The sequence below is a fragment of the Heloderma suspectum genome, chromosome 11 (genome assembly GCF_057233095.1).
Source record: "Heloderma suspectum isolate Gila_16-S chromosome 11, 16-S_ref, whole genome shotgun sequence".
Lineage (NCBI taxonomy): Eukaryota > Metazoa > Chordata > Lepidosauria > Squamata > Helodermatidae > Heloderma > Heloderma suspectum.
The window spans coordinates 17,714,426-17,741,317 of NC_139468.1; the positions used below are offsets into that span (position 1 = coordinate 17,714,426).

Consider the following 26,892-nt stretch of genomic DNA (forward strand, 5'->3'; position numbering starts at 1 on the left):
TTAATGTGAAAGGGCAGAAATAGAGACTTACCTTATATATGAAAGCTGAACATTCAAGAAAGGAGCCTAGAAGCTGCTCTCCCACAGGAGCAGAGCCCTGAGACTGATACCACAGAACTGATCATCACCGACACATTCCTTTACCGAGGGCACCAGGGCCGGCCCTACCGTTAGGCAGAGTGAGGCTGTCGCCTCAGGCAGCAGATGCTGGGAGATGGCAACAAGGTGTAGGAGGAGAGAGCTGAATGCCGAGCAGCCTGTCCTGTGCCTCCTATGCTAACTTGCTGCCTTCAGGTGTGGTGGAGGATGCTGTTCCATTGTCAGTGGTGAAGAAACAGTCCAGTTGGCTTTTGTACATGGAACAGGAGAGGGAGCCATCTTGTTCTTTGCCTCAGGCAGCAAAATGTCTTGGGCCGGCCCTGGAGGGTACCATTTAAAATCAAGCTTCAGCTGCATCAATATAAAGACAACTGCGTTTCTCTTTACTTCTGTTCTCCAAGGGACCTGAGCATTCTGTTTAGTGCTGGAGACAGAACCAAGCTGGGGTGGGCAACGTGTGGCCCTCTAGACGTTGTCAGGCTCCAACTCTCATCAGTTCTAGCCAGCACGTCCAATGGTCAGGGATTATGGGAGTTGTAGTCCAACAACATCTGGAGGTTACTCAAGTTACTCAGTCCTGATTACTGCTAGATTTTATTTTTTTTGTTTTAAAATGGGAAGTCAGCCATTATTATTTTGTTGCCCCGACAGACATCTGTGAAGCCTGAGATCTGACTTGCAGAGTCTGATCAGGTCTGCCTAATACATCCTGCAGGCCAGCTTTAGAATGTGACAAACAGCAGGCTTTGGGTCTTCAACATCACAAACCTGCCCAGTGAGGACTGGGCATGCTCAGTGGCTGTGGAATACTGACAGATGGCAGTGGGAGGGAACAAAATGCTGCACAGGAGAGAAATGGAATGGAGCATCCTTGGATGAGGGCTTGGCTGGCTGGAACACCCAACAGAAGCACTGCACCCTGCAACATTTTGTTGCAGTGCCCACTTGTACAAATATGAGAAAGAAATCAATTTCTTCCTCCACAAGGAAGAATTTGCCATGCACAAACAATGCTACCATCACAATTTAGCTTGATTGCAGAAGTTTCTGCCAGAACCCCTGAGAACTTCTAAGGGCCAGCATCAAAGGTAGGCATCGTCAGGCACCTGCCAAGGGCGCACACCCCAGCAGGGACCCACTGACAAGACCCCCCTAGACTTGTTCCTCTTTTTCATCGTTGCAACCTGCTTGTTCACTGGAGTGTTGCCCGGGCTCAGAAAACAGCGGTGGTGAAAGGAGGAACAGTGGATGCCAGGGCAAGCAAATGGAAAGAGCAGGAAGAGAAAAAGCAGCTGGTGACAAGAAGAGAGACTCACTGAGCGAGGGGGCCAAGTGAGGGTGTCTTGCCCAAGGGCTCCCAAAAACCTGGAACTGGCAGTGTCTGAGAAGTTCAGGAATGCAGTTTGAGGCCTCTCTCTCACCTCACGTCCCTGTGATTTCCTTGGCGTGGCTCCTAATGCTTCACCTTCCCCTTCATCAATAATACAAGGCCTAGCCACAGAGTCAGTGTGCTCACCTGCCTGAAAAAACGCCCCATGAAATATTCAGTTCCGATCAGCAGCTGCCCTTGTAGTTGGGGCCCCTCCCTCCCTCCGTCCCTCCCCAGACCATTTGCTATCGGATCTCAAGACGTGAGCAAAAGTGGACAACGCTGGGGGCCAGGGCCGAGGTGGATCAAATGCCTAGAGAACGCAGCCAGTCTTCACCTCTGGCCTGCTGGCTGATGGGTGCACAACTGAGCTGCCATCATTTGGCAGGTGCCAGTGCCGGGACAGCATGGCATGGCATCAGTTTTTTTCAGCTGCCACAGACAGAGATGGTGCACACAGATTCAGTGTCACGGGGGGCGTTTGGTTACAGCGTTCTGGCACCATCCAGAGCTCACCGGTGGGTCTTCGGCACCTTTCTGCCATTCTTCATTGTGCAGCTGATGGTTCCACCTTTGGAAAGAGAGACTAAAGATTAAGAGGATGACAGATAGGCATCTGCTTACGCAGTGTTAAGGGCTAATCTCCCCTGCTATGCCGCAAGGGGCCTTGACGAGAAGGGATTCACACACGCAGGCATCTCCATCTCCATCTCCATCTCTCTCTCTCTCTCTCTCTCTCTCACACACACACACACACACACCAACCACCCAGAGACTCTCAAGAACAGCACAGCACTCTGTGGTCAGGAGGACGGCGGCTGGTCGGCTTAGGGTAGCAAGCTTCCCAATGAAAGAGTCTGGCTTGCACTGAAGGGATTCCTCCAGAAACATTTTCCACCGCTCCTGGAGCAAGACCACAAGACGGTGGCCACAGCTGCCTTCCTTGCTGCGGAGCCTCTGGGTCAACACCAGGGGCAAGGAAGAGGCTGGCTTCATGACAGAGCAGGCAGCAGGAACCAGAGACCTCCTGTCGACCACCAGCATGGCTGCCTCCCCTACAGAGCCTGCAATGAGCAAAGGGAGGGAAGACAGCCAGTTGGGTAAGTGGCATCACTGCCTTTGGATCACATTTCCGCGGCTCTTTCTTGCCCCCGCCCCTTCCTCCAGCTCGGAGGCTTTTCCTAGCCAGACACCTAGCTGCAGCTGGCTGGAAGCTGGGTGCTGCTTCCTTGGGTGCTAGAGCTGATGTTAGTCTTCTCCAATGTGGTGCCCTCCCGATCTTTTGTGCTTCCGCTCCCATCAACCCTGGTCAGCAAGGACAGTGCTAAGGAATGCTGGGAGTTGTCATCCAAAACAGTAGGTTGGTGGAGGCTGGCTTTGGTGATCTCCTTAGGTGCTAGTGCTCTGCCTCAAGTGGGGAATGTATGTGGCCCTCCAGACATCACTGGACTACAACTCCCATCAACCCTAGACAGCACAGCCAATAGTCAGGGATGTTGGGAGCTGTTGTCCAACATCATCTGGAGGGCCACGCATGTTCCCTCTCCCTGCTGTACCCCATGTTCCTTCTTGGACCAGAGGTGAGTCCCAACGTGCTGTGGTAGGCTCCACTTCGGGGCACAAGTGACGAGCTCAGCTCATCAGACCAAGTTGGCATTTCCCAGAGCAAAGTTGCTGGTGCTGAAGAAGTAGGAGAGTGAAGGGACTCTCTTAAACCCCACAAAAGACACCACCAAAGTCTCATTTCATGGGACACCTTTCAGCCTTGAGGCTACTCCCCTTCCCATGTGAGTAGGGAAGATGTGGCCACCATTCATTTGCATGTAACTAATTCATTTAGCGGTATGCAGGCTTTAAACGGCCACTCATCTACCACCGAGATAGAACTAAACTGAAAAAGCTGATTGATCATCTGCCCCACTCCATCTCCCCAAACACAGACCAGAGTGGCTAAATACAGGTCTGTTACGTTCTCAAATAAACCTAAAGGATAATGAGAACCAAAGTGAGGTAATGGTTAAAGTGTTGGACTAGGGTCTGGGTTCAAACTCCCACTCAGCCTTGAAACTCATTGGTTGACCTTGGGCTAGTCACTCTCTCTCTCAGCCAAACTTACCTCACAAGGTTGTTGCAAGGATAAGAGGGGAGAACCATGTATGTCACCTTGCATTCCTTGGAGGAAGGGTGGGATAAAAATGGCATCAATACCTTTTTGAAAACACACCGGAAGAGAAAAAATGTGGTAAAATCTTGTTATCCAAGTGGTTTATTAGGGCTTGATAACATGAAGTGAACTTAGGTTATTTTAGTCTCTGGACTTAATGGTCTTATGAGGAAAGTGTTCTCTAAACGGTGATGCGTATTACTTCACTTATTTTAAAATATAGTAAGCCCAGTGGAGGCTGGTGGCTCTGATGTCAGTGGGGCGGTGAATCCACTCCGGGTTTCAGTCAGAACCAGTCAGAACTCTAAAGGAGCTATCCAGGGTGCTTGGCTAGCTCCTTTAGAGTTCTGACTTGTTCTGACTGAAAGCTGGAGTGGATTCACTGCCCCACTGACATCAGAGCCACCAGCCTCCACTGACTAAGCCAGCCCATTCAGGGGCCCTCCTGGTCATTCTGCTTTGTGGGGCCTCTCAGTGGGGCCCCAAAGTCCTGACCTGATGGTGCCACTGGTGGGGAAGTGTAAACACAGGCTGAGGTGTGGTGGTGAATGAACCAAGTGAGCAATGTAATAACTAAAGATAATGAAAATGCAAAACTAGGACTTCTGATTTGCTGCCTTCCAGATGCAAAGTTCTCTTTCCTACCCACATTCTATCACTGACCAATGGAAGGGCTCCTTCTATGTACTGACGATGACACAGTAGCCCGAGTAGGCGACAAGGGCCCTTCCTTCAAGTGAACAGAGAGGTCTGGCTGTGGGGCACATGCCTCCGTGCCCTCCTCTAGCGCCACCTGTGTCCCTTCTGCCCAGCCTGACACGGTTCTCATCTGCTTCCAGCAGGACTCGGCCTTCCTCCTGGCAAAGCCGGGAGCCCCGTGTTGCTGTGCAAGGTGTGTGGAGATACCAGCAGCGGCAAGCACTACGGAATCTACGCCTGCAACGGCTGCAGCGGGTTCTTCAAGCGCAGTGTCCGCAGGAAGCTCATCTACAGGTCAGGGGGCCCTCTTTGAGCCTGGCGAAATACGAACAGCCCAGCCGTTCACCGCATCGGTGGGGCAAAGGGGCAAAGCGCACACGAGGCAGGAGAACTGTGATCAGATCTCCCAACATTTTGATTTTTTTCTTTAAAGCAGTTGTGTTGGCAGTGCCATTTCTAGGTTTTGGGGGGCTGGTGGGCGAGACATCCTCAGTGAGTCTACCGTCTCATGGCTATTGTCATCTGCTGCTCCTCGGGCTCTTTCTCACCACTGCTGCCACTTGCTTGCTTAACAGGCAGAGAGCAAGTAGGCAATGGCATCTACTGTCCTTCCTTCTCACCACCATCATTGTCTGGGCCAGAGCAAAAGGAGGGTGAATAAGCAGGTTGTGATGGTGAAGAGGAGTGGCAAGTCCAGGGGGCTGTTGTCACTGGACCCCTGTTGGGCCCTTGGCATGTGCCCAACCATGCCTACTCTTGATGACAGCCCTGTGTAGGGGCTCTGATTTTAATCAGAGCTGGAAGAACGGGCTTGGACCTGGGTCTCTGCAGCCCTAGCCTCTGCACCACACCTGCTCCGGTCCAGACATGCACTCATGTTCAGGTTAGGGGCAAGGAGAAGGTGAGAAATAAAGACAGCAGAGTTATATCTGAGCCTACAACATTCTGAAGTTCTAGGGGATGGGAAGAAGACAGCTGTCCCACCGATTTCTAGCAGTAGCCACCACCCAACACAGTGGGTGTCATTTTGATTCCCAGCCTTAGCCTCTGGGGCAAGGAGGGACCATAGCTCAGTGATGGAGCACAGACCTCATGTGTGGAAGGTCCCATGTTCAATCCCTGGCATCTCCACTTAGACGTTTGAGACCTTAGAGAACCATGACAAGGAGATGGGCAGCCAGCCAAGTTCCCCCTTATCTCTGCTACTTGCATGCCAGCTGGATAACCTAGGCCACATGGGGGAGAAGGACAACCAACCTTGCTCCTTAGAGTTTGGCTGGGAATCAGCCCCAAAGCTTTAGATGACAAAACAGTGTTTGTTATGAAATAAACTAGATACAATAAAAGGGGAGACAGAAAACAAAGCAAGCCCTAAAAGACATATGAGACTTGCTGGCCTACCACAACCTTGGTACGGAAAACTCCCACAGAGGGCTCCCAGCATCTGAGGCTTATCTGGGGAAGCCAGTTGGAATAGACAATATCGGGCTTATCTGACCCGATATAAGGTAGCTTCCTAGGTTGTAGGAGGCAAAAAAAAAAGTCTGAAGGTGATGCCCCATTTGGTCTCTTCCTCTTCTCTCCTGCACCTGCTCAGTCTCTCTTCCTGCGCAGCAAGGAGGCAGCGTTGCCAAGGGCCTTGGACCAGCACATGGGGTGCAAGTTTCTGGAATGAGGTCACGGACGATCTTGAATTTTGCCTCGGTCTCACCTGCATCTCCCCACGATGGTGTACCCAGCACAGAGCTCTGTGTATTCTGTAACTGCGCCGCCCAAATAGAGACGTGTGTTGTGAACACAAAATACGTTTTCCAAGAAATCTTGGCTTTAGTGAGATTTAAAAACAAACAAACCAGTTGCTAGTCTTTTGATCTGAAAATGTGTGAGGAAGTCCTGCTCTAATCTCAAAATCCAGAAGTGAGGACTAACCAGGACTTCCCATCATCAGGGATGAGGCATCAGTGCCTTACATAGCTCTTTGCCTTACCTCATGATTAGCAGATGTCATATGGTGAAAAAAGGAAATATATGTTAATTTCTATAATTAGGCAGGTCACAGAATTCAATTTTTCTTGGCTCAGAATGATTTTCCTTGCTGCAGAATGTTTCACTTGTTTCTTAAAGCATAAAAGCAAATGCCACAGCACCTAAAGCAAGGAACTGCAGCCTCTGGTAGGTAGATCTCTGCTCCCAGATCTAGTACACTATTGTGTTGTTCTCCTGACAGGTGTCAGGCTGGCACAGGGATGTGTCCGGTGGACAAAGCACACAGGAACCAGTGCCAAGCCTGCCGGCTGAAGAAATGCCTGCAGGCTGGCATGAACAAGGATGGTGAGTGCAGTCCTGGGGGTGGGAAAAGGCTCTCACCTATTGGGCTTCAAATGCTTAATCCCAATAATTCTGATCCAGTCTTTTGCAAGCAGATCCTAAAGATCAGGCATGTTGCAGTGCAGTGGTAAATTTTGAAGCCCCTGACCCTGTGAGCTCTGGCTCCACTACAACACAGCAGGCGTGGGCAGGCTGCAAATTTGCAGAATGTGTTCGTTTTTCTTTCACTGCATCCCCCAGCTCCACCGATGGGAGCCAGCTGTAACATACTAACTAGGATGGAGCTGGTGAGGTGGCACCAAAATGTGGCTGCAATACTGTTAGCCGATCATGACGCCAGGGATGGTTCCCTGTGGGCATGACTCAGGCACATACTTTGAAGGCCCGCTTTGGGCTAAAGTGTGGTGGGCTAGATTATTTTTTTAAGCAAGTACTTATTTTGTTTCACTTGCCCCACTGTAAGATGCTGATGGCTGTGTGTGTGAATTGGCTAGTGCTACAAAGGATACGGGAGGTGCATGCATGGTCACGGATGTGGTGGGAAGGCAGAGGGCAGTGTGTGATTTATGGGGAAAAGGTAGGGGGTCCTTAATGAAACCTTTAAGCCCCAATTTAGCCAAATCGGACACAGTGGAGACTGGTGGCTCTGATATCAGTGGGGCTGTGAATCCATTCTAGGTTCCAGTTAGAGCTCTAAAGGAGCTAAGGTGCTGAACCCATTTGGGGGATTGGGTTCTGCACCTTAGATAGCTCCTTTAGAGTTCTGACTGGTTCTAACTGAAACCCGGAGCAGATTCTTAGCCCCACTGACATCAGAGCCACCAGACTTCCCTGGACCCCAGTAAGCTTTTAAATCACCAGCTGAGGGGGCTGTGAGAATAAGAGGGCCCTTTCCTCTCTCTGTAGAGTTGTGGACCCTTTGCTAAGAGAGCCCTTTGCTCTCTCCTTTTGAGCTCTGACTAAAACCTGGAGCAGATTCTTAGCCCCACTGACATTAGAGCCACCAGCCTCCCCTGGACCCCAGTAAGCTTTTAACTCACCAGCCAAGAGGGCTGTAATAACAGATAAGAAGGCCCTTTGCTCCCTCTCTAATTCAAGCACGGGCAGGAGAGAACGGAGGCTCACCTGCTGTCATCTCCCCTTCCCTGCCTCCAGCTGTACAGAACGAACGGCAGCCCCGCAGCACAGCGCAGGTGCGCCTTGACGCCATTGACCTGGAACCCGAACGGCAACCCGAGCACCTGGCGACGACACGGGATGCGCCGCCACCATGCCCCTCCCTGCAGGGCCCCAGGGCCCCTACCTCCTGCTCCACAACAGGGGCTTCAAGGGCCCGGGCCCTGACTCCTCCCAGCAACCACCGCTTCATGGCCAGCCTGATGACAGCTGAGACGTGTGCCAAGCTGGAGCCAGAGGATGGTAGGGCACTGGCCGGTGCTGCACGTGGGGGGGGGGAGGGGAGCGCCTCTGCTTCATCGCCCCCAGGGGGCTCAGATCAGGCCTCTCTCAGCTTGGCTCGGATTGGCTGTGCTGGAAAGGTTCTGAAAAGGCCCTTGGACTGTCCTCTGCTGTCCCCCGGTGAGCGCTGCTGGTGCTGCCTTAATCAGGCTTCCTTCTCTTCCTGGCCTCCTCTTGTTGTCTGCTGTACTATTTAGAGCATGGAAAGAGCTGAATAATTAAAAACAATACTTTTGAGTCTGTGCTTATTTTCAGAGCTGGCCCTAAGGCAGAGGTGGGCACCCTGTGGCCCTCCAGATGTTTTGGCCGACAACTTCCATCAATCTTAGCCAACAATGCCAACAGTTAGGGATCATGGGAGTTATTGCCCATCCCTGCCCTCAAGCAATTAGCATCTTCAGCACATCCCTCTCTGTGCTCATTTATTGTTTTATTATTGCATTTAGAGGCCATTGCACAATTGGCCGGTATGTTTTGTGACAGCACATTTGAGTGAATTGTTGAGTAGTTAGCTCATTGGCCTAGGCAGCTACCTGGGTCAGCTGCCCCTAAATGCAGCAGCCGTGCTCAGATTCTTTCACTGCAGTGGTGTAGCCCATCTCCAGGAATGGCAGGAGATGGGTGACACTACCGCACATGGGCAGTACGAGAAACCCACCAGAGCACTGGGAATATTTCTGCGACTCAGGGAGTGGCATAAGTAGAAGAGATGTCTTAGTGGTACCATCTGGCCTGTAACCACAGCTTTCCTCGTTTAACCATGTTCATTTGACACACATTCTCTAAACATGCAAACAATATCTCAGCATCAGAAACTGCCTTTCCCTCACTACTGAGAACAGAGATGGAGCAAGTGTGAAATTTGGACTAGGGAGACCTGGGTTCAAATCCCTGCTCAGGCATGAACCCCACCAGGTGACTTTGGGCTAGTCATTCTCTCTCTCATATCCTGACCTGGGCTGATGGGACGATAACACTGGTACTGAAGAGAGGGGAGGAAAAAGCTGCTTCCCTTGGCAGAAGAGCAGAACAAATATGTGGGCAGGCCCTATCCATTCAACCCTGAGCCCCAGTTGCTGCTGCTGCTTCTTAGAAATTAACCCTCATTGCCCTGAATACTTTAGGAGTATCATCCAGTGTTTTAAAAACTCTTAAAGCTCATTGTGCTAGTCTAGCATCACTGCTCATATTTATGTGGATAGTCCACAGCTGCTGGTACTTATGAACTCCTCATGCTAAGTCTTTCTGGAACATAGGGCTATGTCTAAAACTTGCTTAGCAGTGACTCCACATTATTGATGGATACATTTTCCCTTCTACAGCTGATGAGAACATTGATGTAACAAGTAATGAGCCGGAGCGCTCAGGGGGCGAGGCTCATGTGTCCCCATACCCACCCGCCAGCCCCGAGAGCGTCTATGAAACCTCCGCCCGGCTCCTCTTCATGGCTGTGAAATGGGCAAAGAACCTACCTGTCTTCTCAAACCTGCCCTTCCGAGACCAGGCGAGTCCCTGGGCCAGGTCTAGCCACTGATGGTTTGGGCCTTGGCTGAAACTGGTGGGGGGGCTCAGGGTGTGTGGGTCTGGGAACACATTATCAGGATCATACCTCTTCTTGTCCTTGTGTTTAGCTAGTGAACCAGTAAGCGTCCAAGTGTAAAGAAATGCCAGTTTAATATGTAATTTATAATAATAGCACAAGCTCTAAATTCACTTCTCTATATATCAGGGATATATGCTAATTTAGAACTTGTTGTATAGATCAATAAAAATATTACAAGCTTGACTGGAAAGAAAGCTACCAATGGCTACTAGTCCTGATGTCTATGTGCTACTTTCAGTATCAGAAACAGTATGCCTATGTACACCACTTGCTGGGGAACATGGGTGGGAGGGTGCTATTGCACTCATGTCCTGCTTGTGGGTTCCTGGTCGACAGCTGTTTGGCCACTCTGTGAACAGAGTGCTGGACTAGGTGGGGCCTTGGTTTGATCCAGCATGACTCTTAAGTTCTTAAAGAAATTAAGACTTCTTAACCTTTATTTATTTATAATATTTATATACCATTCCACACCAAGGTTTCAGAGTGGTGAATGAGATAAAAGAATAAAACTCCATCATTAAAACAATTAAAACATTTTAAAAGAACAAATTCTGAACTTAATAAATCATAGCTGGTCACTCAGGGAAGGCCTCTCGAAATAGCAATGTCTCTTGAAATAGCAACACAACGATGGCGCATGCCAGACCTCCAAAGGCAGGGAATTCCACAGGAAGGGGGCCACCACGCTGAAGGCTCTCTTCCTGGTGGACTCCAACCGGGCCATAGGTCCATGTGGAACCACCAGAAGCAAGTCCTCCCATGACCTCAGTGACCAGGCAGGTTGGTAAAGAAGAAGGCGCTCTCTCAGGTATCCTGGTCCCAAGTTGTTTAGGGCTTTGTACACTAGTACTAATACCTTAAACCTGGCCCGGTAGCGAATAGGCAGTTACATGCTAAAAAGGGGCAACTCCTGACAACAGCCGAACTGCTGCATTCTGCACTAGCTCCAGCTTCCGGACCAGCTCTATCAGCCTTCCCCAACCTGGTGCCCTTCAGACTTTTGGGCCCAGAACTCCCATGATCCCTTATTATTAGCTATGTTGGCTAAGGCTAAGTGGAAATGTAGGCCAAAACATCTGGAAGGGCACAAGTTGCCCACCCCTGTGCTAAAGGGCACCAGCTTGGAGAAAGCTGTCTTATATGATTTCAGCAGCATGGATCATACTGGAGATGGTGGTCAGGTGGTGGTGGCAGTGCAAAGGAACCCAGAGTGGAGGAATGGGAAAATAAGGTATATATTTGTCAGGGTGGACACTGAGCCCATAGAATCCCAGAGTAGTTCTGATTCTGAGGTGGAGCAGCCACTCCTGGGAGAGGAGCGCGCTCATCCTTCCCAGGGCCAACAGCTGGCAGAGATTCCTCCCACTGGCATTCCTGACATAGATAGCGGTCCCGGGAGTGAGAGAGTGCGGGAAGAGGGCTTGCTGGACGCATGACGCTGAGAGCAGCGCCAAATGGAGGGCGCGGAAAGGAGGCGTAGTGCCCGGTTGGCGCGCAAGCAACAGTTGCGCCCAAAGAATCCAAGGGAAAAGGGGAGGGACTCTCCCTAGCCCATAAGTTCAGGGTCTGCCAGTGATTCTCCTTCAAACGGGGACCAACTGTTCCAACTGAGGGCATAGGTACTCTGCTGCTCATAGCTAGTCGCTAATAGTAGAGTGGTTAAGTTGTAAAAAAGGAATAAAGCTTTGAAAAGAATCCCTTTGTCTGTGTCTGGACTTGGCTACTGGATTAGACTGAAAGAGTCCGCCAAGGAGCCCTTGACAATATTATGGCTAAGTTGACACATTACATAAAGACTAAGGCATGCAGACTACAATGTAATTGGTTCAGTGAAAACTGGCCACTGTTGCAAGCGTACGATGCATCTTTCTGTAAACACAGGACACATTGTTATACTGATAAAGGTGGTTTAGGAAAACCAGTTTTATAGCTAAAGACGGAAAGATGCTGATGTGTTTGTGATAGCTACTGGCCTATTTAAGGGACAGACCTGTTGCAGCAGACACTTCCTAAACTCATTAGGGATTCAGCCCTGTGTCCTGTCATTTGCAGGTGATCTTACTGGAGGAAGCCTGGAGTGAGCTGTTCCTGCTTTGTGCCATCCAGTGGTCTTTACCGCTGGAAAGCTGCCCCCTCCTCTCTGTGTCGGAGCTGGCCCCTACCCTCAATGGAAAGCTTGGGTCTGGTGGAGTGGACATTCGTGCCCTGCAGGAAATCATTGTGCGCTTCAAAGGGCTGCTCGTGGACCCCACTGAGTTTGCCTGTATGAAGGCGATTGTCCTGTTCAAACCAGGTGAGCTGGCTGGAAGGAGAAGCATTTGGTTACAGGCAGAGAGCTCTGCATTTTCTGAACTAAACAAATAAAAGCAAAGTTCAGCACCAAGGCAGTGAAAATTCTGCACCAAGAAAAATTAGAACCCTACAGCCAATATTACGCTAATTAGGCAGTCTCATTTGCATAATTTATTCTGCAATTTTTACTGTTTGGGGAAAAATTCTCACGTTGCTAGCCACAGGGAAGAGAAAGGAGCAATCTGAGGCACTGGATCCCTGCTCCTAGCCACTAGAAAGCTTATTCAGCCATCCCTCTGGAGTCAGATTTCAGCAGGCATTGCCCACATACTTTCAAAGAAATCTTTGCAGTCATAAGGGCTAGAAACTTGCTTTTTAAAAATTAAAGCCAAGTTTCTCTGAAAACTGAATTTTGCACCCAGTATCACATTCTCCACTGTTTTATATGCCACTCTTACCACTTTCATACCATTGCCTTCATACCTATTTCCAGCAAAGCAGCATCAAGAGGTACACTTTTTCTTTAAAGGCAAATCTCAGAGCAAACCTACCTTATCCTGGTTGTTTTTCTCTTGCAGAAACAAGAGGCTTGAAGGATCCAGACCAGGTGGAGAATCTGCAGGATCAGTCCCAGGTGATGCTGGGACAACATAACCAGATCCATTACCCCAACCAGCCTGTCAGGTACCTACACAGCTGAGTGCTCTTCCCTCCCGTTTCCTTCCCAACAGCCTCCGCCTGCCCCCCCTTTCATATTAACCCAGCCCCTGAAGAATTTTATAGGACTCCCCCTTTGTTGGGGCAGCCACCTCTTTCTGGCAGGGATCCTGTGTCAGCAGGATGACAAGACAGGAAAGCAACAGCTGAATCCCTTTCCAGGCATGGAAGCAGGGAGCAATGCTATAAAGAATGAGGCAAGACCGCTCAAGTAGCAGAGCCAGGATCTGTTTCCAGGCATGTTGATGACAGTGGGCTGGACATCACAGGTCAGCCTTCCCCAACCTGGTGCCCTCCAAACATACTGGACAACAGCTCCCCACCAAATTCTGGGAGCTGGAGTCCAACACACCTGGAGGACACTAGGTTGTGGAAGGCTGCCATATATCCTTATATAGACACAGGTTGCAGCAAAACAATTTGTTCCATAGGTAGCAATGCACCAACACTCCCCAACAAATCTGGCGAGGGGTCAAGATCTTCATTTGAGCCTGTTGCCCAAGTGCCCCCATTTTGAGGTGAGGCTGGCAGTGACTGGGGACTTTGTGGTGGTGGCACCATATTTCTGCTACAACCTGTTCAGAGAATTTCACCACCTGCTTTTGTTGTTAAGTTCTAGGCACCTGGTGAAGACCTTTTTATTTGCCTGAGCTTTTTAATCAAACAGCGGGTTTGATTTTGTTGTGACTGCTTGATTATTTGATGTTTCCTTGCTATTGCATTTGCTGCTTTTAAAATTTATCAATTTATCCTGCTTACTACCTTAACAATGTTTGATTTGACTTCTTGTATTTCTGTTGTGTTATTTTTAAAAAACATGTTCACCACTTTGGGCATCTTAAAAGCTGAAAATGGGTTAAATATCTTTAAACAACACACTCACTCACCCTAGTCCTTTAGGCCTGGGTCCTGCTTCAAGCAAGTGGGATGGTGGCAGGCTTGCTCTCTAACCAAACTAGAGCAGAGCTGAAATGTCTCAGAAGAGATCTGGAAAAAAACCCCTGCATGTTTTCTCTCATCCCTTCCCCCAAAAGAGGGATTTGGCCAACTATTCTCCACCATTTTCCTGCCACATTACCCCAGAATGCTAGGTCTGGAGCACTGTGGAGGATGCAAACTATTTGCACGATTGCAGTGGCGGCAGCAAAATAAAAACACTTTTGAAAAAAGAAAAGAAGCTGTGCTATAGCTAATGGTGAGCTCCCCCCACCTCCCATGTTTGGGGCAATTTCTCTTCCCACTGGAGTGCTACCCACTTCTCCGCCGCTGAATTTTGGAAGACCATAAAACCCAATGCATGCACTGTCTTCTCTTTCCAGGTTCGGAAAGCTGCTGCTGCTCCTGCCTTCACTGAAGTTTATTTCTTCAGAGCGCATCGAGCTCCTTTTCTTCCGCAGAACCATTGGGAACACTCCCATGGAGAAGCTACTCTGTGACATGTTCAAAAACTGACATGCTTCTTGGAGGAGGCCCCGAGGCTCCATTCACATTTAAAAAACTGGGTCTGAAAGGCAACAAGCAGGAGAAACAGGCAAGCACCTCCAGATCACTCTCCCTGGAAATGGCTTGGACTTTGGTTGGATCACCACCTGGCATCTTAACTGCAGCCCGGCAACATTCACATAAGAAAAGTTATTGGGATCCAAACATTGCACAGTTATGAGCAGTGCTGATCATTCTAAAGTGATAATTGCCTAAAGTTACACCCTCCAGTTTTGAAGCCTTTCCTTCCTTCTCTGAGGGCGGTAGCCTGGGTGTACATGTGAATAGGAATGCATTTTATACATGCTCAAACAAACTCTCCATTAATTGATATTCCATGGCTGAGTCCTGGCCTTGAAAACAAGTTCTTAGACTCAAGGTAAACTCTAATTCTAACCATAAAATGTACCCCATTGTGCAGAAAAGTGCTCCACAAAGTTAAGAATGCTATGGGGAAATGACAGCAGATAACCAAGTTTTGGTTATCTACAATTGTACTTCTACAATTCATATAAGAGAAAACACTGTGGAAAGGAGGATATTGCACTACTTTTCCAGAGGAGAGCACCATGAAGGAATGCAAAACCACTGGGTTGGATCCAGACTTAATCATACTTCAAAGCAAACCAACTAAAACCAATGGGACTTATGTTAGTCATGAGTAATGTAAGTCCCATTCATTTTAATGGTTCTGCTCTTAAGTATGATTAAGTTGGATTCAACCCATTGTCCTATCCCAAAAATGCAGCCTCTCAAAAATACCTCCTGTTACTCAACCTATTTCTGTTCATTTCTGTTTAGCTATGTGTAAGCTACATTTGGCGAATTTAATTCAGGTGACCATTATATCTACTACTGTGGGCAAGAATCCCTTAGAAGAAATGGAGTAGCACTCATAGTCAACAAAAGGGTGGGAAAAGCAGTACTGGGATACAATCTCAAAAACGACAGAATGATCTCAGTACGAATCCAAGGCAAACCATTCAACATCACAGTAATTCAAGTCTATGCCCCAACCACTGAGGCCGAAGAAGCTGACGTTGATCGGTTCTATGAAGACCTACAACACCTTCTAGAACTAACACCAAAAAAAGATGTCCTCTTCATCATAGGGATGAAGAATGCTAAAGTAGGAAGTCAAGAAATAACCGGGATAACAGGCAAGCATGGCCTTGGTGTACAAAATGAAGCAGGACAAAGGCTCATAGAGTTTTGCCAAGAGAACACGCTGATCATAGCAAACACTCTTTTCCATCAGCACAAGAGGCGACTGTACACATGGACATCACCAGATGGTCAATATCGAAATCAGATTGATTATGTCCTTTGCAGCCAAAGATGGAGAAGCTCCGTACAGTCAGTAAAAACAAGACCTGGAGCTGACTGTGGCTCAGGTCATGAGCTGCTTCTTGCAAAATTTCGGCTTAAATTGAAGAATGTAGGGAAAACCACTAAACCATTCAGGTATGACCTAAATCATATCCCTGATGAATATACAGTGGAAGTGAGGAATAGATTTCAGGGATTAGACCTGTTCGACAGAGTGCCTGAGGAACTATGGACGGAGGTCCGTAACATTGTTCAGGAGGCAGAAACTCAATCCATCCCAAAGAAAAAGAAATGCAAGACAGCCAAGTGGCTGTCTGATGAGGCTTTACAAGTAGCTGAGGAAAGAAGGGAAGCGAAAAGCAAGGGGGAAAGGGGAAGATATACCCACAACTGAATGCAGATTTCCAGAGAATAGCAAGGAGAGACAAGAAGGCCTTCTTAAATGAACAATGCAAAGAAATTGTGGAAAACAACAGAATGGGAAAGACTAAAGATCCCTTCAAAAAAATTGGAGATCTCAAGGGAATGTTTTGTGCAAAGACGGGCATGATAAAGGACAAAGAAGGCAGGGACCTAACAGAAGCAGATGAGATTAAGAAGAGGTGGAAAGAATACACAGAAGAACTATACAGGAAAGATCTGAATGTCCCTGATAGCCATGATAGTGCAGTCACTGAACTTGAGCTGGACATCCTCGAGAGTGAAGTCAAGTGGGCCTTAGGAAGCATTAGTAACAACAAAGCTAGCGGAGATGACAGTATTCCAGCTGAGCTATTTAAGATCCTAAAAGATGATGCTGTTAAAGTGCTACACTCAATATGCCAACAAATTTGGAACACTCAACAGTGGCCACAAGACTGGAAAAGGTCAGTTTACATTCCAATTCCAAAGAAGGGCAATGCCAAAGAGTGTTCAAACTACCGTACAATTGTGCTCATTTCACATGCCAGCAAGGTTATGCTCAAGCAACAGTAAGAACCGGACATGGAACAACCGACTGGTTCAAAATTGGGAAAGGGGTACGATAAGGCTGCATATTGTCGCCTTGCTTATTTAACTTATATGCAGAGTACATCATGAGAAACGCCGGGTTGGATGAATCACAGGTCGGAATTAAGGCTGCCGAGAGAATTATCAACAACCTCAGATACGCAGTCGATACCACCCTAATGGCAGAAAGCGAAGAGGATCTAAAGAGCCTCTTGTTGAGGGTGAAAGTGGAGAGTGGAAAAGCTGGTTTGAAACTCAACATTAAAAAAACGAAGATCATGGCATCTGGCCCCATCACTTTCTGTCATATAGAAGGGGAAGAAATGGAAGCAGTGACAGATTTTATTTTCTTGGGCTCCAAGATCATCGCAGACAGTGACTGTAGCCATGAAATTAAAAGACACTTCCTCCTTGGGAGGAAAGCTATGGCAAACCTAGACAGCATAGTAAGAAGCAGAGACATCCCCTTGCCGACAAAGATTCGTATAATCAAAGCTATGGTTTTCCCAGTAGCAACGTATGGCTGTGAGAGCTGGACTATAAGGAAGGCTGAGCGCAGAAGAATTGATGCTTTCGAACTGTGGTGCTGGAGAAGACTCTTACGAGTCCCCTGGACTGCAAGGAGGTCCAATCAGTCAATCCTAAAGGCAATCAACCCTGTCAGCTCATTGGAAGGACAGATACTGAAGCTGAAGCTCAAATATTTTGGCCACCTAATGCGAAGAGAAAACTCCCTGGAAAAGACCCTGATGCTGGGAAAGATTGAAGGCAAAAGGAGAAGGGGACGGCAGAGGATGAGATGGCTAGATAGCATCGCTGATGCAATGAATATGAACTTGAGCACGCTCCGGGAGAGAGCGCAGGACAGGAAGGCCTGGCGTGCTATGGTCCATGGGGTCACGAAGAGTCGGACACGACTTAGCGACTGAACAACAACAACAAAGCTACATTTAGCTACATCTCCATAAAATACGCCCAAGGTGTTTCACAGTAAAATCGACAACACAATCTAAACACACTACATAATATAGAACCATCTAAAAATCAAGTAACAGTGCACAAAAATATGAATATAAAAAGATGAACCTGGGAAGGATACAATATTTGGAAACAAAATCCAAAACTTACAGTTGGTCAGTCCCTTTAGTAGACCAACCAAATTATCACAAAACAGGGTGCAAACATCTGAGTTCTGGAAAAATGGGCCTTGCCCAATTTGAAAGCAGAATCCCTCCTCTGAGGCTGCTGCTTCCAGCATTTGGGGGTGGGGAGGACTTTGCTGGTGATGCCGTGTAAGTATTAATAAATGGGGAGCTTGTATAGACTTTTTTCTTATTCCATTTATTGATTGCAGCTCTGCCCTATTCACCTCCAGTGAAAAGCAAAGCAACCGAATTGGTCCCATTTCAGGCCTGGAACTAACATAGGTTGGGCCTGGAATTCCCTACTCCTTACTAACATGTCTTTCAGCTGCATTCCAAGTTCATTTTTTTTACAGTGGATTTCCGCAGTCTAGGGTTGCCAGGTTGCAAACTGGAGATCATCACATGCTTTCAGTCACTGCTTGAGGGATCATCCAGCCCTGTGGAGGATATCACCCCCCCCCCCGACTCAGCTTCGCATTGTCATGAAAATCAATAAGACTGTCTGCTGATGGGGTAGCAAACAGATTGAACATGCTGGAATGTCAGGAATGAACACTCTTTTCATAACCAATTACTGGTTCCTAGAATGCAGTGGGGAGGAGAGCAAGGAAATGTACAGGAAGTTGGGCCCCAGACTCTCCAAAGCTGCCCTCCCCTGTTCCAGGGGCACATCAATAAAAACATATCACTAGGCTTCTTAATCCTATTTTATCAGAAGGGGGAGGGTGATAAGTTTATCTCACAGTACAGGAATGATGGACCATGATCATACTCCCATGCCAGCAATTTTGTTGCTACTGCAGACATTGGAAATAAGGAGGTCACTAAGAGAGTCTTCCTGTAACCACAAACAAAAACCCAGATTACACATTCAGCAATATCCATAGAACAGAGCTTTCCTGGAACAGTGCCACCCCAGAATGCAAGTGAAGGATAACGTGTTTGAATTGGCTCATTTTTTTTTTTTTAACCAACCTCCTGCATGTAGAAAACTAGCACATTACGGAAAGACGTCCCAACCTTTTTCTCTGATGTGCTAGGGAGCTCTCCCGCCAAGGGGAAGGGCATTAAGAATTGTAACTCTTCTCCCATTTGTACTCTGAAATGGCACAGTCCCTTAATTGCAGTAACACTTTGCTGCTGCTCTCAATTTCCCCCCCCCCCCGCACTTCCCCAGACACAAAAGGTGATGCCCAGATGGGTGGTTCTGAACATCACTATGAAACACATCTGCTATCACTTTATTTTCCATTGCTTTGTTCTTTAATAAGCTAGGGGTTATTTGTTCATAAAGTCGTTTTGTACAGCCATATAGTATCATATTTACGAAATATTACACAAATTGCACTTTAAATATGACGGCCTTGTTCCAGAAAAGGGAAACAAAAATAACATTAATTAAAAAAAAATTAGAGAAACTTCCAGACATGAAATTACAACCTGCCGGCTTGACTGCGTTACCGCAAGCCACCCAGTTCAGTGAGCAAAATAAAGCATTTTCCTTTATAGAATTCTTCTTTAAACAGGTAAAATTTATAGAGCGGCCAAGACACTGGACAATATATCCTTTTACAATACATAGTCTGTTTTTAAAATTTACACTCAGTATACTTATAAATTACTTTACAAATTTCCATTAAAAATTATATGCAGCCAATGTCCTTCCTAGTGGCGAGTACGTTCACTTGATACCATGAGTGGAAAAAGGGTGAAGATCCCATGTTTACAGGCTGTACTGGGGCAGGGAGGGAAGAAAGATGGTGATCCTGGAAGATAGGCATCAGGCAGAACCATGGACGGGGAATGAAATTAAAAAGATTTGTCTTCCTGTTGCCCGCATTCCAATATAGTTCAGGAACTGAAAGTCTAGCTTGGACCCATCTAAAGTATATGGATGCTCCCCTCCCCCTCCCCCATGGCCAGTGCTGAGAAAAGGGCTTTGCATTGGAAGAAAAAGGAACTAGTCCCCTGGAGTGTAAGCAAAACCCAGTGCCCCCCAGCACAGAAATCAGCTGATTCTTTTTGGAGAATTAGAAATGTGGGTCAGAAAAGTTTCCAAGGGTCTTTGTGCATTTGCTGAGCATTGCAAAGACAGAAATGAGCACCTGACGTGCGTGCGGTAAATGTGTTGACTGCATCGTACAGTTTGGGGTGATATGGGGGCAGGATGGGTGGGGAGTATAGCTTAGTCTGCAACAAACTACTACTGCAGAGAGGGATGAGGTGGGGTGTCCTTTCTAGATCCATCATCTTGCCCAGTGTTGATAAATGCTGTTTACCAAACCCTACTGAGAGTTCCCTTACCTGCTTTATCAGAGCTCCTCGGTGTTGCAACATATCCTGGATCTGAAGCCATGAGAAAGACCATTGCGAGGACAGAGTCCCAAAGACACTGAGCACATCACCATAGCGGCCAAGACTCCAGATGGCAGTAAGGTGATTCTTTAGAAAAAAGATACCCTAGCTTCCTCAGGTTTGTAGAAGTACACTTATGATTCTGGGGGTGGGGGGTGGGGAGAGACAGGGATGTTCCTCAGCTACCCTTTCTGGTATTGAACTTCTGGCTCATGCAGGACCATTCCAACTGTCAGGCTCAAAAAGCCAAGGCGTTAAATGCCTTAAATAGACAAAGACAAACCATAACAAAAACAAGCTGGACCCACACGTACTGAAAATTCTGCCTGTGGGGTTCCCTCAGGAAGATTCACCCCTGTGCAGAGGAAGGCTCCAATGACACAGTAAAGATGATGCCTTGAGCAATCCTTGCAAAGCCAAAGCAAGAAGTTGTCTTGTGAATCCATCAGCAGATTGAAGATTTTGCCTGAAGTTTGTCTGTGGTTGGAAGCAGGAAAAGCACAGCTGGAGACTCATCTGTCAGCTGCTAGACAAAGTTTTGACTAACAGAGCAAGTGCCATCTACAATCACTGAAGGAACAGTTTGAATTCTCTAATAAGGCCTCTTTATTGTGACATCTCTAATTATATATCTTAAGATTTGAAAATGTTAAGATTTTTTTTTCTTAACAAAAAAAAGAAAGAAAAAAGGTTTTTTTCTTTCTTTTTAAAGTAGTTACATTGCCGCCTAGTATATTGATCAACAGCAGCCTCTGATCTGATCATATTCAACTTTGGTTTTAACAACTAATTTTTGACCTGCAAAAGCTAGCCTCTCCACACACAACACTGAAGATGTCAAGGCCTCCTGGCCTATATTGTGCTAGATTATTGAAAAGTGGGGTCCAATTGCAGCTGCCATACCATCAGTGACAACTCACAAGCCTTTGAGAACCTTCATGGTTGAACTTAAAGAGGCTGCTCACACACTTATTTTGGGGCAGTTTTAAACAGTGAACTCACCACTGACTCCCAGTGAATCAAACCCCATAAGACTTGAAATGACACATACAGTACTGTGCAAAAGTCTTAGGCCACCACAAGCTTTGTTGTTTTAGCAAAGTTTTAATGACCATCCATAATTATTTTTTGGTCTCTGTATTAAGATACAAACAGAAAATGCAGGAAATATGTACAGGCAAAAGTCAGTAGTTAGTGTGACTTCCCTTGGCTCTAAGCACATCTTGAACTCTTTTGGGGAGACTGTCCTGAAGTTTTCTGAAGTAATCTTCTGGTATATTACACCAGGCTTCTTTCAGCACTCCCCAGAGTTCTTCTTTAGATGTAGGTTGTCTTTTATTTTTTCCTCTGTCCAGGTGATCCCATACTGCCTCTATAATATTCAGGTCTGGACTCTGTGGAGGCCAGTCCATGACTGTCAGTGTTTTATCAGCTGTTTTCCTCACTAAATATGATTTCACTAGGGATGTACGAATCCCTTACCTGGTTCCGGTTGTGGCATCCGCTGGTGGGGGGAGGCGTTCCATCCCTCCCCTCTGGAATCCTCCCCAGCAGGCTCCGCAGTAAAGCTGCAGAGCCGCTGGCCGGGGCCGGCTGCAGCCGGACTTCTGGCTGCTGCCGCCGTGCGCTGGACTCAAATGGCGGCCGCTACACCGGCTGCCATTTGCGTCCCTGCCCATGGCCATGATTGGCTACGTAAGTATTTATGTAGCCTATCACGGCAAAGAGCAGGGACGCAAATCGCATAACGGGCGCCATTTGCGTCCCTGCTCTTTGCTGTGATAGGCTACGTAAATATTTACGTAGCCAATCATGGCCACGGGCAGGGACGTATATAGCAGCCTCTACAACGGCCGCCATTTCGTTCTGCAGGCTGGCTGCGGAAGGACAACCCGACCTGGAGCATCCGCCACCAGGTAGGGTCCGCCCCGGGGGGATTTCGGGGGGTGGCAGTGGGGGTTAGTCCGTTCCGCCACGGACTCCAGGGGGCTGGATTCCAAAGAATCTGGCCTCACTGGAGTCAGTGGCAGATTTCTCCAACATCCCTAGATTTCACTGCATTAGCAGTGTGCTTGGGACTGTTATCATGCTGAAAAATGAAACCATTCCCAATCAGGCGCTTTCCAGAAGGAATGGCATGATGAATTAAAACCCGTCTGTACTTCTCAGCATTCATGATCCCATCAATACGGACAGGATCGCCAACACCACTGGCAGAAATGCAGCCCCAAACCAGGACAGACCCTCCACCATGTTTCACTGAAGGCCACGAGCACTCATTTGTCCATCTCTCTCCAACTCTTCTTCTCACATATTGTTGATGACTGGACCCCAAAATTTCAAACCTGGATTCATCACTCCATAATACTCCTTTCCACTGATCCTCATTCCAATTCTTGTGAGCTTTAGGAGGAAATAGTAGGACATATACAGGTGTTAGCAATGACAGTAATTAGGGTTCCATTCCATTTAGGTTTAGGGGAGCCAGGCGCCTGCTGTTACTCTAGCATAACGGGAGGTCACACTAAATACTTACCACTTTAGCCTATGGATGCTGTTTTTTCTGATTTTTTTTTTCTGTTGTTGAATACTGCATACGAATTTCCTGTATTTTCTGGTTGTATTCTAATGAAGAGACTGAGAAATAATTATATATGGTCATTATACTAGGGATGTCAGAGAATTCCGCCATGGATCTCAGTGAGGCTGAATGCCAGTGCATTCGGCCCCCCGAAATCCGTGGCGGAACGAAGCCCCCGCCCCCTCCCACGAAAGGTGTGTGAAACGGAGCACTTACCTGCTGCCGTCCGCGCTGACTTGCAAATGGCGGCCACGTCTGCGGCCGCCATTCGCTTCCTCATTATAGCCATGATAGGCTACGGAAATAATTACGTAGCCTATCATGGCTAACACAGGGACGCCATTTGCATCCCTGCGGAGGCCGTGATAGGCTACGTAAGTATTTACGAAGCCTATCACGGAAAAAACAACAACACCGAACGCAAATGGCAGCGGCTATGGCGGCCGCCATTTGCATCCCCCTTTTTTTTTGCCGTATAGCCTAAGTAAATATTTACGTAGGCTAAAACGGCAAAAAAAAAAAAAAGGGAATGCAAATGGCGGCTGCTGTAGCTACCACCATTTGCATCCGCTGTTTTTTTTTTTTTTTTGCCGTGATAGGCTATGTAAATATTTACGTAGGCTATAACAGCAAAATACAGGGACGCAAATGGCGGCGGCTATGGCTGCCGCCATTTGCATCCCTGCAGGCTGCCCAGCGGCCAGATGTCTGACTGTGGGCGGCCCCGGCCAGCTGCTCCGTGGAATCCGGCCGGACAGAATTTCAGGGGGAGGGATGGAGCGCCTCCCCACCACCGCAAATGTCACCCTTCGAAAAGGTAAGTGACTTTCGTACATCCCTACATTATACCATTGCTAAAACAACAAATCTAATGGTGGCCTAAGACTTTTGCACAGTACTGTATGTTAGGATCCTAAAGGTGCAAATGGCTTACAAAGGACATAAAGAACCCCAGTTTTATGCATACTATTACGGTACATGTCCCTGTCTTACATTTTCAACATACTTTTGTTGTTGTTTTTAAATTGCAGCTACATTTATGTAGGTGGCACAACACAAGATGGCCAGCTGAACAAAACTCATCCCTCTCAGTATCTTCTGCCACTTAGTCACAATAGAACGATGGTGCTATCAGATGCCCTGAAAAACAGAGCTTCCAAAAGGGCCATTAAAAAAAAAGATACAGACCTTACTGCTAAAGTCAAGGAGGGGCTCTTCTCACGCCATTCACAGCAATTTAAGTAACAGTGCATTCCTGAATGAGCCAAACTCAAGGTACTGGTGGAAGTACCTGATGTTGCACTGGTGCAAAAAGTGACTACCATTCATCGTTCCATACCGCAACAACCTCGGCTCGAATTCTAGTATCCCATGCCCTCCCCTCCTGCTTCACCTTCCTGGCTTAAATGTCCCACATTAAAAAAAAGTCCCACATTGTGGAAAAAAAAGTAAAAAAACATAAGAAGTTTTATTTACATTGAACTTCAGTAACCATAATACTAACAAAGAGCTTCAAGTAGTCTCTGGGGTTTTTTTTGCGCCTTTCTTTAATACTGATGTTCAGTGAAGAAAGTGATGACAAATCACTTTTTAAACAGACTGATGCGACAGCAGCCTTCCTTACCACTTCTCCATACATTTGCGTTTTGCTTGAGTAAAGTGACTGGGAGAGTGACGTTTCCCCTGTCTGTCAAAGTCTGTCTGTAGAGCCTTTTGCTCAGCTAGCAGCACGGAGCATCTGGGGGAAAGGAGCATCAGAAAGGCAAAGGGTTCTACCTCCTAACATTTCTTTTGCCTTTTGGAATCTGATCCTGTGCCTTGAACACTGGACACTTGTTGTGGTTATGGCTACTGGAAATCTGGCACAAATATTTGGCTTTGACCTACGTGGAATCAAACTGGCATTGGTTATTCTGACATTGTCAACAAAGAAACCTAAACAAAAAGACAGACAAATAATTCTTTTCTGCAACAGGTATGCACCTGGTGGTTGTCTGAGAAGTGCTTGAGTGGAAATGAGCATTTTATACCATCTGACAACACTACGGAGTGCATTATAAATAGCTCTGAACAAAGGGTTCAGTCTCCTCTTTGCTGTGGTTCCTTCTAAGAAGGTCCAGGCTTATCGATCCCAGTGCAAAAACCCAATCCCAAAGTCAGCAGCTTTGATAATCAGGATCAAGAACAGCTCCTTGGACTCCAGCTACCCTCCTGGTGTCCTTGGCCGGCTGGCACATTCCCACGACCCCTAAAGACGGAACCAAGGAACGATGGGAAATACAAATGTGGCTCTCTAGTCATTATTCCCTCAACTTTGCTGGTTTTGCTACAAATTCCCAGCCCAAGACACCAAGAAGTTATTGAGTTCCAAAAGTTAAAGACAACTAAGGCCACAGCTGAACTTTCCTCCACTGGCTTTTGTTAAAGAGTTAGCCTCCTCTCTTTTTCACTGGTAATGCAATGTTGGGATTCCAAGCTATGAGTGAGGAGGAGAAGCTGACTTGGGTGATGGTAGCAGGTCTCCAATGGAGGTGGCGGCAGATGGTGCTGAAGTGGAGGGAAGATGCCAAGGATGAGATGTTTTTGCTTTGCTGTGATGGACTGGCTCATACCATGAACTCATTATTTCCAAGCAGCACCAGCTGCTGGGGACTGGTATAATCAGCAGCATCAGGGTGTCTCTTCCGGCCTGTCCCAGCAGTCCCCTCTGGGAGCTCTTTGGCTTTTGGGGGAGAGTTTTTCACATTCTTCAGTTTCTGTTTGCCTTTCTCAGGATTGAATGTTCCTCTGGTGGTGAATTGTGGCCTGTCATCCAGACACTTGATGTGCCCTGGTGATCGCTCCAGTGCTGTGGCACCCCCAGAGGGAACTGCTCGGTAGAAAGGCGATTTGGAGTATATCTGGAATCGTTTCCTAGTTACATGAGGTAAGCAGGAGGAGGAGGAGGAGGAGGAGGGTGACAGAGACGGAGAAGAAATGGAGGAGTCCACCGAGTCCACAGAATCCTGCTGCTTTCTCAGATGCCGTCGAGACCTGGTAGTAGTGATGGCCTCTGCCTTGACAGGTCTTGCTGTGCCGAATGCTAAACGTCTATCTGGCAGGGAACAGATACAAGAGAAGCTTAACAAGTGCTGGTACATACACAATGAGAAAGAGGTGACATTATCTGAGAAAGTCAAAAGGAAGCTTCATTCCCAGGACCACCAATAAAATCAAACAATTTTGGCTTATTCTCTTCACTGTCTGTTCCAAACTGAGTGACCAAAATGAATGTTTTCAAAGTATTGTTGCCTTATCTAGTGTGGGCCCCCCACCACCCAGCCCCATTTAAACAAAAACAGAGCTTCAATCTAACACTTTTAACCCTCAGTCGAATAGCTCCCTCAACATTCATTCTTCATGCTCGCGTACATATGTGCCCTGTCCTGCTCTGCCACACACACACATTCACTCTGAGTTTTGTGAGAGAAGAGAATGGAAGACATATTTTTCCAGTGTATTTGGCAAGACTTCAGGGTCTGAACCATCATTAATCTCTAGGATTGCCTAAGTGATATTTCCTTCTCCCATACATGTAGGGCTATCAGTAAAGATACAAATTTTGCATGAGCTGCCCACATTCAGTCTGGCAATCATGAGATCTAGAACCTTGCTCTAAAAATATTAAAGCTGTGATTCTCAGGATTCTGTGGGATGTGCTGGATTCAACGTGATAGATCATATAAAGTGACTCATACAGGTCACAATGAAGATCTTTTCCTCTAAGCAACCACTACATTGTTCCCAGTCCTGGGTATTTCAAAGTTTACATACAGTAAAGCTCATATATCAGTTATAGTGGAAAAGTAGAGACAGTTGCTTGAAGTTACTTTTGGCTTAATTCCACCTTGCGAATCTGGACAAAGTAATTAAAAACAGACTTTATTCACCTGATTTGTCTGAGAAGGCTCCTTCAGAATCAAAGTTTAGGTTTTCAGAGCTGTCTGCAGTGCCAATAGAAGCCTCAGACTCCAGAGTTTCATCATCAGAGGCTCGCGGCTCCAGCACTAGCATCTCAAAAGTTAACTCTTCCCTGAAGGGAAAAACATAAAACAAATTGGAATAAATGGAACGAGAGAAACCATTAAAGTGAGTAGTGGGCCTGAAAGTAATGGAGTATCTAGGTCACTGGAAAACACACCTATAACACTACCAGAATAAACATTCTCTGGCAAAGGAAAAAAGACCTTACCTAAAGATACATAATTGGATACCTGCAATTGGGGTACCAGGAAGATTCTG

The 26,892-nt window shown here is 47.2% G+C and overlaps 2 protein-coding genes across 8 annotated transcripts in view; one reads left to right on the top strand and one right to left on the bottom strand.

The window, feature by feature from the left end:
• The first annotated feature begins 2,510 nt into the window (after window positions 1-2,510).
• NR2E3 (nuclear receptor subfamily 2 group E member 3) lies at window positions 2,511-14,181 on the top strand. Its single transcript, XM_084816427.1, has 8 exons — window positions 2,511-2,568; window positions 4,472-4,625; window positions 6,559-6,662; window positions 7,815-8,078; window positions 9,440-9,621; window positions 11,773-12,013; window positions 12,591-12,696; window positions 14,049-14,181. The coding sequence occupies exons 1-8, from the start codon at window positions 2,511-2,513 to the stop codon at window positions 14,179-14,181; spliced, it is 1,242 nt and encodes a 413-aa protein (XP_084672553.1).
• Window positions 14,182-24,049: 9,868 nt separating this feature from the next.
• MYO9A (myosin IXA) overlaps window positions 24,050-26,892 on the bottom strand; it is a 196,268-nt gene continuing 193,425 nt past the window's right edge. For all 7 annotated transcript variants that reach the window (XM_084817052.1, XM_084817051.1, XM_084817050.1 and 4 more), the window contains 2 exons: window positions 26,541-26,683; window positions 24,050-25,705 (listed from right to left, as the gene is read on the bottom strand). In XM_084817052.1, the coding sequence (XP_084673178.1) occupies window positions 25,218-25,705; window positions 26,541-26,683 (631 nt within the window). In that variant the 3' untranslated portion in view covers window positions 24,050-25,217. The remainder of the gene's footprint in view (window positions 25,706-26,540; window positions 26,684-26,892) is intronic.